The sequence below is a fragment of the Dufourea novaeangliae genome, unplaced genomic scaffold (genome assembly GCF_001272555.1).
Source record: "Dufourea novaeangliae isolate 0120121106 unplaced genomic scaffold, ASM127255v1 scaffold8, whole genome shotgun sequence".
NCBI lineage: Eukaryota > Metazoa > Arthropoda > Insecta > Hymenoptera > Halictidae > Dufourea > Dufourea novaeangliae.
In genome coordinates, this window is record NW_015373923.1 from 8,761,110 (window position 1) to 8,781,490 (window position 20,381).

At 37.1% G+C, this 20,381-nt stretch overlaps 2 protein-coding genes across 2 annotated transcripts; one reads left to right on the forward strand and one right to left on the reverse strand.

Annotated features, from left to right (window-relative positions):
* Positions 1-10,206: 10,206 nt before the first annotated feature.
* On the reverse strand, positions 10,207-17,659 carry LOC107194648 (peroxisomal (S)-2-hydroxy-acid oxidase GLO5). The gene is made up of 9 exons (XM_015584300.1): positions 17,603-17,659; positions 16,990-17,128; positions 16,249-16,400; positions 11,961-12,216; positions 11,077-11,205; positions 10,874-11,006; positions 10,643-10,759; positions 10,388-10,499; positions 10,207-10,288 (listed from the first exon to the last, which is right to left on the reverse strand). The coding sequence occupies exons 1-9, from the start codon at positions 17,625-17,627 to the stop codon at positions 10,221-10,223; spliced, it is 1,131 nt and encodes a 376-aa protein (XP_015439786.1). The 5' UTR covers positions 17,628-17,659; the 3' UTR covers positions 10,207-10,220.
* LOC107194647 (N-acetylgalactosaminyltransferase 6-like) lies at positions 13,006-15,037 on the forward strand. Its single transcript, XM_015584298.1, has 2 exons — positions 13,006-13,212; positions 13,409-15,037. Exons 1-2 carry the CDS (start codon positions 13,006-13,008, stop codon positions 15,035-15,037), a joined length of 1,836 nt encoding a protein of 611 aa, XP_015439784.1.
* Positions 17,660-20,381: the final 2,722 nt, after the last annotated feature.

Sequence of the window (20,381 nt, forward strand, 5' to 3'; positions counted from 1 at the left end):
CACGACCACGGTACTGTCCACGAGCTTATAGTCTCTATATTAAATTAGGATCAATCGACTGTGTCGCCCACCGTTTCTACCGCTTTGTAAACCACTCACCAATTTCCGTTGTCGAACGAGACAAGAATAGCCTAGAGAGATTGTACGATTATTTAAGTAGAATGAGCACCACTAGGGGGAGGACGTTTTGATAATCGATTTTATAAATTGATTTTTGCCCCCTCGGGCCTGAGTCGTTGGCCGTTCACACGGCCCGAGATCGATTTTCTAGCGGCCCCACAATGAGATATTACGTGTCGACGATAAAATGAAACGGGGAGAAAAAAATATGAGAGAACACGCCCTTTTATACCGTAGCGAGTATACCATTCCTTCCATTTTTATTAGGAACAGTTTCTAACTTGTATCGTTTCTACGATTTTCGATCTTCGTACTTCTTAGAGGCTGCTTCTTTTTAACCCCTGCACTACCCATGGTCCTGGACAGCTTACCAGAAACACTTCTTGAATGACGTAATTATCTTAAGGACATTTTTGTAGGAAGTAGCTATTAACGAAAATATAGGACATGTATTTTTTTTTCTTGATCTGTTGAAAAAGATACATATGACTTCTTTTTTTTTTGCAAGAATTGAACGGTATTCGATTTGATTTATTACTAACTTCGATGCTCGAACTGCCGTCTTTGGCTGGTGTGATCGTGATCCCCATTGGTAGTGCAAGGATTCAAAAAGACGTTAATCGCGAGTTTGCACGATCGTGATTGTTCTTGAATTAACAAAAGGATGAAAGATACAGCGATGTGGACACTATAAGGCAAATGTTTCGATATGCACATTTAATTAGGGTGTTTTGTCAGTAACCGGAAACGGCGCGATAGACTGACATGGCGGGTGGATCAAGAGAATCGTAGATCTGAACGAGACAAGAGTATCCGTGCACTGGTTATGAAGCGCACTTGTACAAAAATAGAAAAACTACAAAAAATTGAAACATTGTCAGGTAGTAGAGAATCCCATGGAGCACGGTTTCAAACAGAATAAGAAAAAGAGGGGGAGGAAAAGCACAGAACGTATCAGATTTAGTCAACAGCTTGTTAGATTAGTTTCGAGTATGTTGATGACACCAAAATTACGACAATTGCATAGCGTTGTCTTAGGATTTTACATTAGGTGTACTTTTACACAGAGATGGGCAGACCTTGGATTCTGACTTCAAGTGAAATATCATTCTATTTGTAAAATGTATTCTAATTGTAAGACGATTTGAATGAATAATATAGGCAACGAGATTTTTACCTGTTTCAGTTGATTTTCTAAATTTGCCCATCTCTGCTGTTGTGATACTAATGGAGTGAGCAACACACGCTCCTAAATAGATCATGTAACAACGCTTTTTCTCTCATGGCAGAGCGATCGAACTCGCTTCAATGAACTCGTGAAACCACAGTTTAAACATATTAGCCAGGACAATACAAAGTTACATACAAAAAAAACCGGGGGGACAGAAAAACGAAGTGCTTGACCGTGGCGATTTATCTTTCTTTTCTGTTTTTAAAAAAGAACTCACGATCCTCACCTTCATCCCGAAGATCACGGTATTACTGTATACTAAAAAGAAATAAAAAGAAGATGAAGTGTGTCTGAGAAAACACGTTTCTTTTGTTCATTTCTTTTCACTGTCTTTTGTTCTCTGTGTTTCCATTAAAATTTTATTAAATTTCCACATACGCTTAGTTGAATGGTGATGGTAATTTTGAGTTAATTTATTCTGTTGAAGACACGCAAGCTACAGAAGACAATTTTTTAAACGTGTAACCAATCACTTCTAACTCCTATGAATGATCAAATCTTGAATCACTCATCATTTCTAAAGCTTAGAGAAGCTTTTGTTAGGTGTAAAAATGCACATATAGATCATGTGTGCTTATGACCTGAATGTTAAGTTATTATAAGAGAGGCTTGAAGCTGTGTGCGTAAGTTTTTACAAAATCTTTTGAGTACCTAAAATATATCAAAATGGAGGTGAAACTAGATGATCCATGTGTGCTATTTTATAGTCCCAAAATATTTGTGTCACCACAGGGCTAAGTCCTTTGATACTTTGAGTACAAGTACAATGCTCAAAAAGATTAAAATATTGCGTATACTAAGAAAAGTCAAAAAAATTCCAGCATGTTATAAAAATCAGAGACCTTTCATATGAGGTAATCAATTACTAATGACTCATTCTCAGAGTATATTCATATATTATCCACTTTTATAATTGCAATCTAAGAATGAAATTGGAAAAATGTATGAATATGTGAAGGGTATATAGGTATTGTTAGTAGTATACGGCTCACTATAATAAAGACTCCTTATTGTTTTGAGCAATTGTATTAGGTGGTTGCAACAAATTTTTGACAGAAATTCAATTTTTTAAAGGAAGTTTGTACTCAGAATTACATTAAACATTTGTCACCCAGTCCTTATACTTTCAAAATAATATTTATAGGACACCTTCTTCAGGAAAGGGTAAAATTATTTTCCTTTATTTTTGTAAATAAATGTAGAATGTGTGTGCAGCACCCTAATGCAACGGACTCCAAACTTGAGGTTTCTTCGTAGCCACAAATATTGTAACAAAACCAGGTGACTATTGTCGTGCTCTTGTCAACTGCATAGAAGGGTTCTTTTTCTTCTTCTGAACGAAGCGTATTCCATCCTACACGTTAGGGAGCACCGTAGGTGTTATCTAACATACAAATATACGCAACTGCCTCCACAAAAAAAACTGTAGACGTAGATTAAACGTCTCACGCGAAGTCGAAAGGAGATACCTAGTCTTAGATAACGACGATAATATTTCCTGTACGATCGATCGTGATCAATTATAATGCGATCTCGAACGCTGCACGTTACCTGACGATCTTCGGCAAGCTACAATCTGTGAAGACAAGCTTATTGTACACAAGTTGTCAAGTTGTTCACGAGACAAAACAATCGGATCAGCCAAGATCGATGATACCTTTCAATGTACATTTTGAGCTGTTTAGAAGGTGACAGGGAATTTTTTCAAGGGTGCAACTTTACTATCAGAGATACATTGTCGTTTCATCAAGAGGATTCATAAAGAAATTAGAGTTGTTTCATAAAGAGGATTCAGTTGGATTCGATTGATCTTTAGCAGAAATGGGGATTCATAGTGAAGGTAAAGAGAAATTCTTGTAACTTAACGTCGGGGGACGATAGATCTGTGAGTCTTGAGAGTGACATAGCTCATCTAAGAATATCTATCAAAGAACATATCCACTGCTCAACCACTTAGGTGTCCATTGAAGAATGGATATTTAGGTCCCTCAGGATCAGTTCATAAGGATTGACCGATTCTTTGTTATAGATGTTTGCCAATATACAGGGTGTTCTAGAAACACTAAATTTCTCATTCTAATTATCAGAGAAATTAGAATTGTAAAATTAATAGGAAACACCTTGATATAAACGAGTTACAATAGTATTTCATCCCAGTTATATTAGCTCGTGAAGAATCTTTTCAAAAGGATACTCAGTACTGTACGGATGTTCGTTCACGGAACCAACACAGAGAAGCTACAAACGAAAAACTTCGTTAAAATATGTCAGAAAAATGTTCAGCATTTTTAAAGCACCCTGTGTACACAATTATCTCCAGTGTCTGATAGTAAAGGGGCTCAGATGAGAAGAAAAAATGGTTTTTCTACCAAAGATTCAATTTTTCCTCGACTATAGGAGACGGTAGCTCACTCATCTATCTTGGACGCGTTGAAGAACCTAGTTAACTGTTAAACGTAGAAACGTTAAATATAAGCGTATTAGCTTTCTGCGTAACGAAACCTAGCGGAAGTAGGGTGACCTAAGGGAACCACTATTGAACCACTATCTGCAGAGCAACCAGAGTAAGAAGCTCGCACACGTGAACTTAATGTAATCGCAAAAGAAATCGTGTATCTAATATAATCGTAGTTGATTAGCGGAGGTTAGCGTGCTAACGAGCAAACAAGAGAAAACATAAATGTAAACGAACAAAAGCCGAAAAAAAAAAAACGAGAGTAAGAAACGAGGAGGACAAAGCGACAAATTACACGACGAAGAGAAGACCTTTGGTATACACATTGTCAATTAGATTCAGACTGATCGCAGGGATTGAAACACGCATTCCAATGAGAAAACTCGATGTTCTTCGGTGTTTAGCTAGATATTGTTGTCATCGTCGTTGATGATCGCCGTGCCGCGATCCCATGTCTCGATTTGACATGGCGCGAAGAAGAAAACGATACGGCCGTACGAATAAAAAAAAAAAGGTGAAATTTTGAGTCTGTAACGTTTCTACAGCAAAGCATCCTGTTCTGGCTTCACGCTATGTCGGTCGATTATAGTCTGTTGTACACGTAGACAGCGCACTTCTGCCGGGAACGAGAAGTTGTAGGAACGTAGAGAAACACAATCTGCTTGCATTCGATGCAAATTGGTTCCTCGGTTATTTGTTCATTCGTTATTCATTAGTCACAGTTTCGTGGTTATACAATACTGCTAACTTGAATAGTCAGTTTTTCAGCCTGAAAAATGTAAAATTTGGTACAGATATAAACGAAACACAGTAAAATCTGTTTGCAGCGTGTGCAACGTGACTAACCTCACTTTAAGAAGTGAGAGATAATTACTTCAGTGTTTTGGATACTTGTATATACTGAAAATCATGAAGATCCTTAGACCAATTATTGCTGTTAACGCTTTCGTATGCAAATCATGTATGTCCCCCAGAATTTGGATATGTTCGTCAGAAACTGGCAAATTCATATCTTTACTCGAAGTGACATATTCGTGTTCGAGGCTATTCAAGTGAGCAGCACTGTAAATCGAAGGGAATTGATTCTTCGTTTAAAAATAAATTGAAATCTTGAAATAACCGATGAGGGACTACGTTTGAGTTTAGAGGTTAAATATACGCGACGCTTATATGTAAATCGGGTGTAAGTTTCTCAGGGGCTACTCACTAGGCGCAACGGGGGGAACACTAAAAATCATTTTTCTTGGAAATTGGCACGCATTTGCAAAAGATATCATATATTTTCAACTAATTTTTTAACGAAGAATCATTTTCTCATCGACGTTACAACGAATTATAGTTATCTCTGTACACGGAGTTGTGTGATTAATTTTTGTTTTGGACATGTAGCCAAAAAGTGGCAGTGTAAAAATTAACTTCCATTCCGTGATTACAAATTCCTTTCTCGTTTCGTTGCACAACTTCTTCCGTGGCTCGCTGTGGATTGTTTCGATTAGGCTTTTTTAATCACACGTAGATCAACCGTGTACCCAACTCGCAAACACGAAATACGTACAAGACTCGAATCTATCCTGCGCGAGACCGCAAAACGATATTCTAAACACATTTTTACACAGTACGCATCATTTCGACCGAACCACGATCAAATATCGTCGATCAGGTTCCGTTGGTCAATGTTTAATCGCAACCGATCGGACGATAAATCTGCTCATAATTCTTATCTAATCGCACAGATCGAGACACCAAAACTTACTTTCGCCGTTCGACATTACCGGCGTCATTTCGAGCGAATGATTCTCCATTAAATCCTCGATCTTAAGAAATCAATCGACATCGATCAAGCCTGTTCTCCGATCACCAAATTTTTACATCGAGAATCCCACCCTCCTGGAAATATCTCGTTAAAGTAGAAAAAAAAAGAAATCTCGAATTCATCTCATTCGTTCCACTTTTCGAGGGGCAAGAATTATCAAATGGAATTATTACTGAATCTGGACCAGTGCTGTCTACAGATTCGAATCTTCGGAAGCTTAAAGCTTTCTTATTCCGCGGAAAGAGTCGCTTTATTCTAGAAACATTGTTCCTATAAATCGACGGAACTTTTGCATTTCCAAAAGCAACGATGAACAATTAACCACGAATACTTTCTCGTTGGCTGTAGCAAAGAACAAAAACCTCGAATATCCTTTTGGATGGAAATATCCATGACTGTACAGGATGTTTCAAAATGAATATACAAGAAACTTCAATGAATCGTTTGGGTGGTCATCCTGAATAAAAGATAAGACATAAATATAAATTCTATTCTCAACACGTGCTCGTGAAGATGTACCTTAACAGGTGATCGGCAGGAAATCTAACACAGAATAGAAGAATATCAAGTATTAATACCCAGGTCACCTTCAGGCGTGCCCCATAAAAAAACCAGCGTAAAGGCCACTTCATATCAAACTTGTGACACTACAGTAGAACTTGAAGCTATTCCAACTACTACTAACACTAAAATCTACGTTCACATGACAGTTTCTAATCAGTATAATCTTCCAAACATAAGTGTGGGAAATCCTATTTTGATATTCGACAGCACTGGTCCAGAGTTGTGGAAATCTGTTCAAGGAATCAAAAAAGGGCGACAGGGAAGACGAACGCCCCCTCGAAACACACACACACACACACACACACACACACACACACACACACAACTCTCTGGACCAATGAATTTTACACTAATCGTACCGTCACCCGAATCTATGCTTCCGTAGAAGTCAGATCCCCATCCCCTCCCTTCCCACTCCCCTGGTCTCTGGATCCTAAGTGAACAAACTGCACGGGATGCATCAGGAAACAAACGATCATCCCCGCGTTCACAGAACAACAAGAGCTAAACCTACAACAACAGCACACTGTGTGTCTATCGTAATCGTATATTTAGCCATCTGTATATCGTGTATGTTGAATTAATCGTGAACCACGAGCCACTGTGAACGATGTCAAAAGAGGACACGTCTGTACTGATCCTCCAGGAAACTGTAAATCTTGTCCACGGTGACCTTGACACACGATGCGACGCGACACACCTGAGGAATTTTTTTTTGTCGGTGAATTTGATTCGATTCTTCGTTCATTTTGCTTTATTCTTCGAGTGCATGGGAGCTGCAATGATTCGTGCCGCCTTGGACTATGTGTTACGTGGTCAAAGGCGGCACGAATATACTGGCATGCTGTGTCTGGACGGAATTTGATTTCGGATATAGGTATTATTTCACAATTCTATTTACACTTCTGTCGATATATTTTACTATTGCCCGGTTCCGGTTATATCGTAATGTCACATAATACTACGAATAGGGTGGATGCACCCTAGTAGATGAACACCTACCCGTGAACATTATATATAAAAACTAGTAAATTAAATTATTAAAATAAGCAATTGATTAAATATTCATTTTTTCAATTTCTTCTTTAATATTCAAACAATTTTCGCGCTACTAGTTAAAAATGTTCATTTACTTAATATTGTTTCTTCACTGGTGAAATCTATTTTTTTGACATTTTAATTTAATTAATTACATTTTTCCAATTTTTCAAATTAAAATCTGCACGTTATAAAAAACGTATAGATATTAAAAAATCTAATTTCCAGTGTGCGAAATATTTTAATATTATTATCATTTAAAATTCATCTTTAATAGTTACAAGTTACAAGACCATTCATTGGTACGTTATCCCAAATCTATTCTTTAATATTTCTCCATTCTAGCTATACAAAATTTATCCGTTAAAAACTAATCAGCGCCGTTAAAAAGTGGACTAATTGCCCATGTTCTTTCGAACTGTAGATTCAAAGAAACTTCAGTCGGACGTATTGAAACCATCATGGCGGACGTGCCCTCTTCGGACCCAGAACCGCGTGTAAAATGATCAAAGATATATTCCGCGTCCGCGACGGAGCAAGGGTGTGTATGTGCGTATGCATGTATATAAAAAACATACATACATATATATATATATATATATATATATATATAAAGTACATACATACGACACACACGTGTACATTGCGTATACATATTATACATAACAATTAGCGTCGCAAGCGTGCATACACAGCAGAGAACCGTAGCGCGAAGGAGGCCACTATACATAATATACATAATGATAAACCATACATATAAATATATACATAACGAGGATTAATTGTAACGTTGTAAAGCTGCGAGTAAGATGGCCGCACAGAGTTACTAAAAAATTGAGTAGTATCGAAGAGACGAGGACGAACACAGGAGAAGGAGATAGGGATTTATTTTTTTGCCAAGAAACAAAAAAAAAACGGATCAGAAAGAGAGAGTGAGAGAGAGAGAGAGAGAGAGAGAGTGAGAGTCAATGGTGTATTTTTCGCGTATCAAATTATAGCACAGAGGACCGAGTACTCTGCTGCATGTTCCGATTGCGTGTTATAATAGTCAATCTGTTCCGTTTTGCGAGTGACCGCGGATCACATTTGGATGCGTGTGCGCGCGCGCGCACGCCCGAGAATTGTGATATGTGTGCCACCGCGCACACGCATATATGTATACAAAGAAGAATATACAAGAGATATTCAATAAAACGCCAATATTGTGATGTGCATTCCGTGGACACCACCCTGACTTCCTGTTTTTCAACCAGGCCACCACAAAATAATAACGCAGGTAGGCGATGGTCGTAACCCTCGTCGCGTCTTGGGCCGTCCACACAGTCACCAAACCGTCCTAAACAGGTATTCCTATACAACTGCACATTATTTATATTTCGACGATGACTTCCAGGAATCCAAGAAACAATACACACACCAAACCCCACTTCTTCCAACGCATACTACCACCTCTTGAACCACCTACACCAACCAAATTTCTGCATTTTCCACCAATCACAAATCACAAGTCGATCCGTTCCAGCAAGCATCTATACATTCACTCATTCACCAGGACACATTCAACCGTCAACACATCGATCAGTCGGAACACACCAGTGCACACATACACATACATCGCATTATTAAGTTTATATTAAAAAGTGTGTTACTGAGTCGTGTCAATCATTCAAAACACATATTACCACACATCATCACATCATCTTTCCAACGAGCTCCGCGGTATTAATTTATCAAAGAGCAGTGGTTAATCGCGAGCTTATTGCGAGTACGCCGCAACAATAATGTTTCAACAATCTAACGGGATAAGAATCAATTTCGATAATGTTTCGGATTTGTGGAAACGCGTTATTTTTGTAGGAAATGTGACGTATAAATATTAATAATATGGTCTTTATATCTCAACTATACAGGGTGAGTCAATAAGTACTACTATCTCAGATAACTCGTTACCTACTGATACATAGTATCAGAAAACGTTTTAGTGAATTATGTAGCATTCTAAGGGACGAATCTGATGAGTACAATTTGGTTTTGACCTTGAGTTCTTTGAGTAAGGTTAATGCATCTTTTTTTTAATACCATCGTGCTATAGGTTGTTAAAGTCGTCCTTCAATTGGCAACAACGTGATAAAAAGAGATGCATTAAGGTTAACTTGATACCTTACAAAAAAATCAAATTGTATACATCCGATGTATCCCTTCAATAGCTACATAATTCATTTAAACGTTTTCTGATACAAACCATAACTAATGAGTTATTTTAGATAGTAGTTCTTATTGATTCACCCTGTTTGTGTTCAAATACTGTCAACTAATTGTAAAATTGTAAAGTATATACCCACATTGGCCAAACTGTTGTTCGCGAGCCACATACGATTCTTCTAGACCCCTACCACATTTTTTTATAAGCATAACACATACTATATATACAAAATTTAATACCGTTCTAATAGAGAATGCGTCTCACAAGTATTTCTGACAGACGTTACATGGCTCCTATCCTGACAAGGTTTGGCCACCAATGGTATATATTATGGCTTTTATTAATAGAAAAACTCATAAAACAAACGGAAACTATAATATTTCTTTGGTGCAGGAATTTTGTTTCAATGAACTCGAATTAATTAATTTTGTTGCATTGAATTTTTGTTATTTCGATCATTTTTTGTCGAGCAGAATCAGATGTAAAAAATTCGCAATTATTAATCAATAACCGACCCCCGCGTGAATTGACCCATTGATTTATTGGCTTATGGAGTCAGTTACGAAATTCAATTGATAGAAGAAATTAATAAAACACAAGCTCTGGCTTCAAATTATCGCAGCTACCTTTGATAAATGTCAAGTGATAAGATAAAATTCGAAATTGGAACGTTGGATCGTGAAAAGATTAAAATTTTAATTAATGGAATAAGGAAATTAAATGCACATCTACAGGGATCACTAACTTTAAAGTATATTTATTATAATTATATATTAAAATTACGATAATATTACAGTTACAGATTACTATAATAGGATTCGTGCTTGACCATATTCTCTGTCACTTCACTGACCGTTCTACACCCTAGAAATTTATTAATATAATTTATCAGATTCTCGTGTCTATACGGGCGACTTTTAATTTTTTTTTAATCGAAATTGAATAGTGCGTTTGTCAATGTACCTGTCAGTGCGAAAGCCAGATCGATTTCTTTTCTAAAAAGTTCGAGAACGCGTCGGGCGCCATTTTCACCCGCGTGGGAGAGACCCCATAACATTGGTCTACCGACGAACACCTAGAAAAAGACCAGAGTTTTCGTTTAACTTTAAAATCTCCAAAAAGTTGTCGTTATTCAAAATCACGACAGATTTATTTGATGAATCTGACAGAAAAAAGATGTATTTTATGTTTATAATGAAGAAGGTAAAGAAAAGTCACCATTTTAGCACCCAAAGCAAGCGCCTTGAAAACGTCGATCCCTTGCCTTACACCTCCGTCCAGGTAAACTTCGATTCTTCCATTTACAGCCTTAACAATTTCCGGTAAAGCTTCGATCTATAAATCACATTATTTTTCTATTATTCGGTCCAAGCCACATCAATCCCAAAAATTAGAAAAAATTCCATTGACAATGTTTGTCTGTATAAGTGTAAAAGTAATGTAACAAACCGAAGCGGGAATACTGTCAACTTGTCGAGCGCCATGATTCGAAACAATGATCGCTTTAGCCCCGTGTTCTATAGCTAAGACTGCATCCTGTGGTGTAAGGACGCCCTTCAGAACAATTGGTAAACTTGTAACGCTGCCGAAAATGATAAAATAAGTACTCTTTCTAATTGTTACGATCGTAAACCATCGTTTTCTTTTCACACCTTCGTAGCCACTTGATGTCGTCCCATGACAGAGAGGCGTCAAACAAACTTGCTACATACTCGTTCAAACTAGAACCTGTTTTTGTTGTATTTACTCCATTTGACAGAACTCCGTCAAAATTACCTAGCCTAAATTCATTTATTCCATTAATTAAATGAATGATAAAATAGTAAATAGCGTTTTATCTTTTAAGGTGCAAGTAGTTGAAGAAATCCGTTACGTCATCTACTGTAGAATGTCCAAGCTATTAACCAATTAATACACTTTCCTTGCCACTAGATAGCGCCATCACGTCTATTCGTGCATGATTTTCTTAAATTAAATACATACTAATTAAACAATAATTGTTACTGACATTAACCATGCAGGAGATTTTAGAAGACAATTAGAGGCAGAGCACATGTCTAGTTTAAATGTATTAGTACTTTGATTTTTGAAAAGTGCTAAAGAATTAATGACGTCGCCTAGCGGTGTAAATGCGATACTACTTAGCTAGTAGTTTCAGTATTTTACCGTAGATGACACCACAAGTTTTTTCGGTCAATTTCATTTTATATACGAAACAATTAAATATTAATGAAAGACACTACATTCGAGAATTATTAATGTACAAAATTAATTCAGCAGATAACCAGACGCTATTGGAAAAAATATTTTACTACAAATCTAGCTAGTTCTCTTGATTTTTCTATGTTTTCAAAACTTCACCCAGATACCACATGACGCCTTGCAGACGCCCATTTTACGGCTATTTTAGGTCTGAGACGCCTTTAAGGCGTCATGTGCTATCTGGGAAAGTACGTACTATGGGATGGATAACTATTTTTTCTGTCAGTGTATTGTATTTGAGAGGTAAACATATAACGTGATGTGTATATTATACCTCAAATGACTTGGTAACGTAAATTTGTTCCTAATATCGGCTCGCCTATCTCCAAACAACGGTGCATCGACTGTTAGAACAAGTGCTTTGAAACCTGCGCGTTCTGCTCGTTGAACTAAACTTAATGTAACATTTCGATCTGTGTATATATACAGTTGGAACCATTTTATTCCTTTTGGTGCCGCTTTCGCTACTTCTTCGATGCTACTTGTTGCTATTGTAGACAATGTGTAGATGGTACCAGCTCCTTCAGCGGCTGTAAATTAAAGAATTTTATTATATTCTTTCCACGATTCTGCTTAATTAAAATAAAACTGTACCAGATCGATACACCTAATAAATTTGTTTCATTTATTAATAGATCTAATACAGACTATACTTGTAAATTCAAGTAAACATATGTCTGTAATCGAAATTTGGAACTTCATTGTTTGGATATGGTTTCGGTTCAAAACATCTCAAGAAACGAGATTTTTTGTCATCATTATTGCATAGCCGATTATTAATGTATATTATTGTTTAAATATAAGGTGATATTTATTAAAGACTATTCACTTTAAATGTAGTAAGAATAATAAAAAATCTCAGGACTGTATCTACAGTAGTGAATATATAGAAGCCTCATTTTAAACCAGCGGATGGAATAAAAAGACAAAAACTGAAATGGTGGGGATAACATTTCAGTGTCTTTAAACAACCAAAATGGTTTACTTCGTGTTTCTTACAATTCCAATTATAGCTCATAAACCGTCTTATATCGACACAAATTCAGTACATTAAGAAATGCATTTTAACTGCATCGAGAATGCAACACGCTCATTGAGAAGTGCTTCGATCTCTGGGGATCGATCCTCAGTCGACGAGTGGCAACCGTGTTTGACTCATGCATTTTATCGTAACAAATTGTCGAAGGTTTTATATCGTAGATAACAGCTGATAAGCCGTATTTTCCTATTCATGAGGTTAGTTTTGATTAGTTAGTCGGCGAGTCGGTAGTCAGTGGCGGTTTTTCGTTAGTGTTATTCCACGACATGACCGTTTCACGATGATGAAAAGAAATGTGATAAGCCTGATAAAGTTTTTCTTCCTTGCGGCTTTCACCGTTTTTCTGACCGTTGTCATATTTCGTTACGTGAGGGCATCACCTAACCATGAAATCGCAACGCCGGTGGCCGTGTTCGTCACCATCACCAATGACAGTCCGAAAAATTCGATCGATTCCAGACAGACTTTCAACGAGCATCTCTATCAGGTACGGGCCAAAGACCTGTTCATTATAATGGCAAGGTTGTACGGTGCAAGTGAAACAGGTTTAGCGATAGCTGAACCTTCTGCATTCCACGCAGTACCGTACTTTTACTTTCACGCACCCCTTCGTAAACGACATGACTTTATATCATATAAACCATTATTTTATATCAGAGTTTGAATAAAATATTGTTTAACAGGACGAGGAAGAGAAAGTTGATTGGCATGATTATAATAAAATTGCAGAAGATACAAAAAGAAGTGGGACGGGTGAACAAGGAAAACCTGCATTTCTCTCACCCTCTCTTGATTTGCTGAAGGATAAACTGTATCAGGTAAATGGCTTCAATGCTGCACTCAGCGATGAAATTTCAATGAATCGCTCAATACCTGACATTAGGCATCCAGATTGTAAGAAGAAGAAATACTTGAAGAACCTTGATCCAGTTTCTGTGATAGTCTCCTTCCACAATGAACACTTCAGCACTTTAATGCGTACTTGCTGGAGTGTCATCAATCGTTCACCCGAGTCTCTCCTTGAAGAGATCATATTGGTTGACGATGCTAGCACTAAGGTGGAATTGAGTGAAAAATTGGACAATTATGTTGCAGAACATTTGCCCAAAGTGAAGATTGTAAGGTTACCGAAGCGTTCTGGACTGATTAAAGGTAGACTGGCTGGAGCAAAAATTGCAAAAGCAAAAGTACTTGTATTCTTAGATTCTCATAGCGAAGCCAATGTCAATTGGTTGCCACCATTGCTAGAGCCTATCGCACAAGACTACAAAACGTGTGTTTGTCCATTTATTGATGTGATTGCTTATGAGACATTTGAGTACAGAGCACAAGATGAAGGAGCCAGAGGAGCTTTTGACTGGGAACTGTACTACAAACGATTGCCATTATTGCCAGAGGATCTTAAAAAGCCTACAGAGCCATTTAAAAGTCCTGTCATGGCTGGTGGGCTTTTTGCAATCAGCGCAAAATTCTTCTGGGAATTAGGCGGATATGATCAAGAATTAGAGATATGGGGTGGTGAGCAGTATGAATTGTCATTTAAAATCTGGCAATGTGGAGGCCAAATGTATGATGCTCCCTGCTCGAGGGTGGGTCATATTTATCGGAAATTTCCTCCTTTCCCCAATCCAGGCAAAGGAGACTTTTTGGGAAAGAATTACAAAAGGGTAGCCGAAGTGTGGATGGACGAGTATGCTGAGTATATCTACAAAAGACGTCCGCATTTAAGGTCACTGAATCCTGGAAATATAACTGCACAACGGAACTTGAGGCATAGATTACACTGTAAACCATTCAAGTGGTTTATGGAGAATATAGCTTTTGATCTTGTTGATGTTTATCCGCCTATAGAACCCGATGATTTTGCATCTGGAGAGATTCGTAACATGGGTGTGCCTGAATTGTGTCTGGACACAAAGAGGAGAAAGAAAGATGGACTTGCAGTAGTTGACGTCTGTATGAAGGACAACCCAACAGCTGATGGAGAACAGGAATTCCGATTAACTTGGCACAAAGATATCAGGCCTAAGGAACGCACTGATTGTTTGGATGTTTCCAGAGGGGATACAAAGGCTGTTGTGACTTTGTATCCCTGTCATGGTGGCCAAGGAAATCAGTTATGGCGATATAATGTCGAAAAACAATGGTTGATGCATGGTTATTCATCCAGGTGTTTGGACACAGATCCAGCGAGCAAACGAGTCTTTGTGACAAATTGTGATTCAGCTTCTGCTACACAAAAATGGAGAATTGAGAAAGTAAATATGAAGGCCATTAATAATTGGGATAACGTGGGACCCAAACGACATTGATTCCTTTGCTGCCTACTGCCATAGATTTCGTAGTCCCTATTTAAGTACCATTTTCACTCGTATATGTAAATACAAATATATTTCCCTTACATTAACTAGTCATATAAAATCATAATTTTTTATTTCAATTTTTCTTCACAATGGTTCCCAAGGAAACATATTTAGAATAATCAATTTATACTATATACTACAGTAAGTATCCTTTATAGTAATTCCATCATATAAAATCGTGTCTTTAAAAGCATTCACGCTAATGTAAATATTGTATGAACCCTCTGTTGTGCCTTAAACGTATAACTGCATTTAAAACTATATATTAATTACACTAATTACTTGCTAAGAGTACCGTTCGCTTTACTGCTCAATTTTTTACAGACAACAGACGTCTTTATTGTGACAGTACATGTAAGGATAGATAAAAACAAATAGGAAAATTTCTTTAATGCCAAACTTCTAAGCGGTTAATTAAGTTTCTTGACTGATAAACAATTTACTTCTATAATATACGAGATCATACATTAATCAATCTTTTCCCATCTATTGTTAAGCGAAATTCTTCTGTACAAGTTATTCAAAATAAACCAGAAGCTCCGAGTACGGTTGAAATACGACTAACAAACAGTTATTCTTTGAAGATATCTGAGAACATATCATCTCTGCATACGCGTTATCATATAGTGATCACTTGATAACGTTTTCGTAGACTCGTGTGTATTTTGTCATTTATATTTGTAATTACATATGGAACAAATGATTAGTTACTGTATAAAAACAAGTAAAATGAGAAAGAATATTTTATGGAAATATTCTATTTTATAAAGAAAAATGATAGACAAGGAAACCGTACATTATTTTTATTGTACTCCACTTATTCATATACATATATATATGTATCCATTCTTATATCTTTGTACACTTATAACAATTTGTAAAATTATGAAAGTGGAACGAATTCTATGCAACTGTGATCACGGTATGTTTTTGTTATCGCGACTATTTTTGTAAACCGTTCATATGATTTAATGAACATTTTTATTAAATTTATATGAGGTATAATAAATGTAATTCATTGTAAACCGAAAGGAATTGATTCGAAGACAATTCTTTTGAAATAAAGTGTTGCGAAAAGAAATGGAATAGACGAGAGACCACTGAAAGGTGAAAGAAAAAAAAAGGTTGTATATTATTTGTATATTAAAAATCAAACTCACCCCTTGCGTTTGCACATTCGCCATCGGGATGTGCCATGCGTTGCATAGCTGTGGGCGCTACCCCTAAAGGCATTGAAATCTTTTCACCTAAAATCGTGGTACTTATGTCCCGTTTGGAGACATCTCTCAAAAATCTGGGCCGTATTCTAAATCTGCAAAGTGCAATTATGACTTAGCGTCGATAAAGAAAGTCATTGTTGAATTAGTGCGCACGAAATTACCGTTTCATATAAACAAATGCAAAGTAAACATTTTTTATCGATTTCGGTTTTGAGAAGGCTCATTTGTTTGTGCAAATTCACGATTTTTGACACTTTGGCAATTGTACACTTTTCAATCTGTTAATTTACACACTCTATACTTGCATCGTTACTCTACTACTAATAATATTTAACAAATTGTAAATTGTTTATACGATTGAATGGCGAAATGAGTTGAATAATATTTTACCAAATACTTGAATTAAATAAAAATTCATTTCGTCTGTATACTCTCGGTATACGTATGTACCTTCGAAATCTGGGTGAACTAGTTATGTATTCTTCTTTAACTCATTAATGGTAAGGTCTGGGTCAAGTTTAATTTTTTAATTATTTTTCAAACTACTGAATTACATAAGATTCGCAATCTATTTCCGATTGCACCTATCTAGCTTCATTATTACTATTTTGCGTTTAAGATATACAAAATGTTTATTTAATGTTCTATAACTCCGTGCACCGTTTTCCTTTTCATACGTACTTCCTAAATGCTTCCGTGTTCAATTTCAAGCTGAACTGCTCTCCCGCCCCTGAATTGTAATAGTCTCTAACAGTGGGCGGCAAGTTCTTCTGCGCGTGTATCTCGTAATCCTCCACGCAAACGAATTGATTCATTTTCTCTAGAACAAATCCGAGTCGTTTTGTTCAATTTTCCCCGCTAAAACCACGGTTCAACTAGTCACAAAATGATGGAACAAAACATGGTTTTTTACGTTAATCAATAGTTGCTGAACACGATGCTGATTCTAGTTTCTTCCCGTCACATTACCAAGTCTATAAGCTTTTTAGACATAAAATTAGCGCTGTTTAGGTTGATTTATTTCTTGAATTACTCATCCGGTACAATTTTTCTGACCTTATTTCTATCGCACTTAACAAATAATAATGAATTTATTGATTAGTTATTAATGATTTATGAATTAATTCTTAAAATCGTGGTACAACCGGCTGGACGATGATTCTATAAGAAAAAATGTGCCCAAAAAAAATCATTGTGTTCAGCAATTCAAAATTAACTAAATGCAACCACTGTCATTCCATCATTTTAGAATTTTCAAAATTTTGTTGAACGGTACACTTAATTCGACTCTGACCGTGTTTCACGTGCGCGTTATTCATTGTTCTCGCGGATCAGAGGACGGGGTTGTTTAACCCTCAGAATCCGGATTCGGAGTCAATCATGACCCAGAATTACTATCTTACAGACACGTAAAACAATATACACGCGTGTACTTATTATAACACACGCGTAATCACGTTGCGCAGAAAAATTATCGTTAAAAATCTAATTGCGTGTTGAGAAATAAGGGAAGATTGACACGATGAACTACATCACAGGTGTTCCGAAGCCGGATTGCTTGGGTATCATACACTGTTGACAAATGACAATAACGTTCTATCCGATTCAATAAATGGTAATTACGATGCAAACCAAGGCTTAGCAAGGTAAACATACGTTTAAACTGAAACAGTGACTGCGATGGCTGATACTGCTACTGACGAACGACTGACTCTGTCCAGAATAGCGACGATAACCCCCGAGCACTGCGTGCCCACTAATGCTGGTGATAAAACTGTTTGCCATGTTTAGTGTGCTCTCGCATTGACACGCGATGTATCTCCGACAGATTTAACGAGACAACAGTTTCTGTGTGCTCGATTTCCGGGAGGTGAATCTCGCCATTTGTGCCATTAGGACGATCGTCGCCACTCAAATTACGCCCGATTATGAACAGTACGGTTCGTTGTTTGTTCTTCCCCGTTTCTTGGAGTGCACACGTAACCGAAGGTCAAGATCGCGAGCATCGTGAAATAAAAATTTCACTGGTATGCTTATCTTAGAGTTCACGATAAATCTAGAGCAATAAAACTGTCTGACCGTAGCTACAGCTTCAATGTTACTTTTATTTGGTACACAAGGGTGTCTCATTTAAAAGATTTTGCTACTATGAAGCCCTGAAAAAAACTTTTTTTGGGAATTTTTGTTCAGTGAACGGAGTGTTCATCATAAATGACGCGTTGTCGATTTATTAATATATTTATTGAGAGTATAAAACAATTTTTTATTGAAACTTTTAGAAGTTATTATTATATATCGCACTGAAGTGAACATCTTGAAAAAATTATGCAGTGCTGACGTAGGTGATTGCCAAAGAACTATCAGTACGAATTCCACAGTTGTACGAACAAAAACCGATCGAGCTCGAGAGTTGCACGAGCAACAGCAATAAAGGATCACGTTTGAAGTGCATATTGATACATGTCATTTCACTATCATTCACTCTCCAATCACCCAGACGTAATAACAACAGATTGAATCTGGCAGAGGAATACTACAATTTATTACACGTATCTATTGCATGCCGCAACAAATGGAAATTTCAGCGACAAAAAAATGAAACTTTATGAAGCATTGAAGATCGTACAGAAGATTTGCAAGTTACAGAAGAGGGAATTGTTTGCGATGTGGTGAGAATGTGGGGTCATAGGACCCCCGGTGGAGGCGACATATGCCCCGTGTGTGAGAGCGCGGGGTCATAGAACCCCCGTAGATGGCGCCACAGACCATGTGGTGAGAGCGTGGGGTCATAGAACCCCCGGTGGTGGCGCCAGTGACTCCGTGTGGAGAGAACGCGGGGTCATAGAGCCCCCGGTGGAGGCGCCTGAGACCCCGTGAGGCGAGCACGCGGGGTCATAGAACCCCCGGTGGAGGCGCCAGAGACCCCGTGTGGTGAGAACATGGTCGAAATCTGACTGCCACTTGTGTGTGCTTCCATGAGCAAATTATATGGTAACCCCAGCAACTATGGCAGTTTCTGCAGATACTACTACAGCCCAGGTTTAAAAGACGTAGGCAGTAGTTAGTTTCTGTAGTAACCTGTTGAACCAGATAACTATAATTACCATAGGATTGTACAATATTTATGCAGTTATATTTCAGACAATTCGATGAAATGAAGCTTATATTATCTGACGTATGTTTATTGGAATATACATATATACATATAAATTATAATAATATAAAAGTTTGAAATATAATACGATGCGCTACGGTACAATACGTTTATTCGATTCAATTGCTCCCTTGCGACTACAACATAATGCTATCCGCGTTCGGCGCAGTGCGCTAATACGGAGACCAACGAAATATCACTGTAACACTTAAAAAAGTGTTAAAGTTCCATTTATATCATTGTCCTGTGAAAATGTTCATACTTCCAGCAGCATTCATATTCCAATCAAAGAATTTACAGAATAAGGAAAAGGAATCAAAAGTAATTTTCAGTAGTTTCATACATCATTATCTCGAATAATTTTCTAAAACATTCAAAGTACTAGACATTTTTACACTTTGAATCTCATATCGATTTCTAAAATAATCCTAGTTCGATGTAATATAGAACGTGGTTTTATGAGATATATTCGAGGGTCGCAGCCATTAGCTCGATATTGTCTTCAGTTTACAGTACTTTACCGATGACAATACCGATTGCCCAGGCCTCACCACGAGGAGGTTGCTGCGAGTGGAGGCCCAAGGCAAGTAGATGGAATCACAAGTTCTACATCTACCCACCTTTCACAATAAACCTTATAAATTACTTAAATCTTAACTATATAATACTACCGATACTAAAATCCCTCGGCGGATGACTTCTTTCTTGAGCCTAAACCTATAAAAAAACTAAGTTCCCTCGTCGGTTGTCTTCGTTCTTCAGCTTAGAACTAATATTATCTTAATATTCTAATTAATACGAATTAATGCTAGTAATTCAAAATAACAAATTTAACGCAACGTAGTCGCTAATACTCAAACAAAAGAGATAGACGGAATGGAAAAAGTTCCATCGATCATTTCGTTTACGCACCTAATAT

Coding starts and splice junctions, on each gene's coding strand:
- LOC107194647 (XM_015584298.1), top strand. CDS start 13,006: ATGATGAAAAGAAATGTGATAAGCCTGATAAAGTTTTTCTTCCTTGCG. Junction 13,213..13,408: donor TCAACGAGCATCTCTATCAG/GTACGGGCCAAA, acceptor ATTGTTTAACAG/GACGAGGAAGAGAAAGTTGA.
- LOC107194648 (XM_015584300.1), bottom strand. CDS start 17,627: ATGAATAACGCGCACGTGAAACACG. Junction 17,129..17,602: donor TAACGCGCACGTGAAACACG/GTCAGAGTCGAA, acceptor GATTTGTTCTAG/AGAAAATGAATCAATTCGTT. Junction 12,217..16,248: donor CGAATGTGCAAACGCAAGGG/GTGAGTTTGATT, acceptor TTTAATTTACAG/CCGCTGAAGGAGCTGGTACC.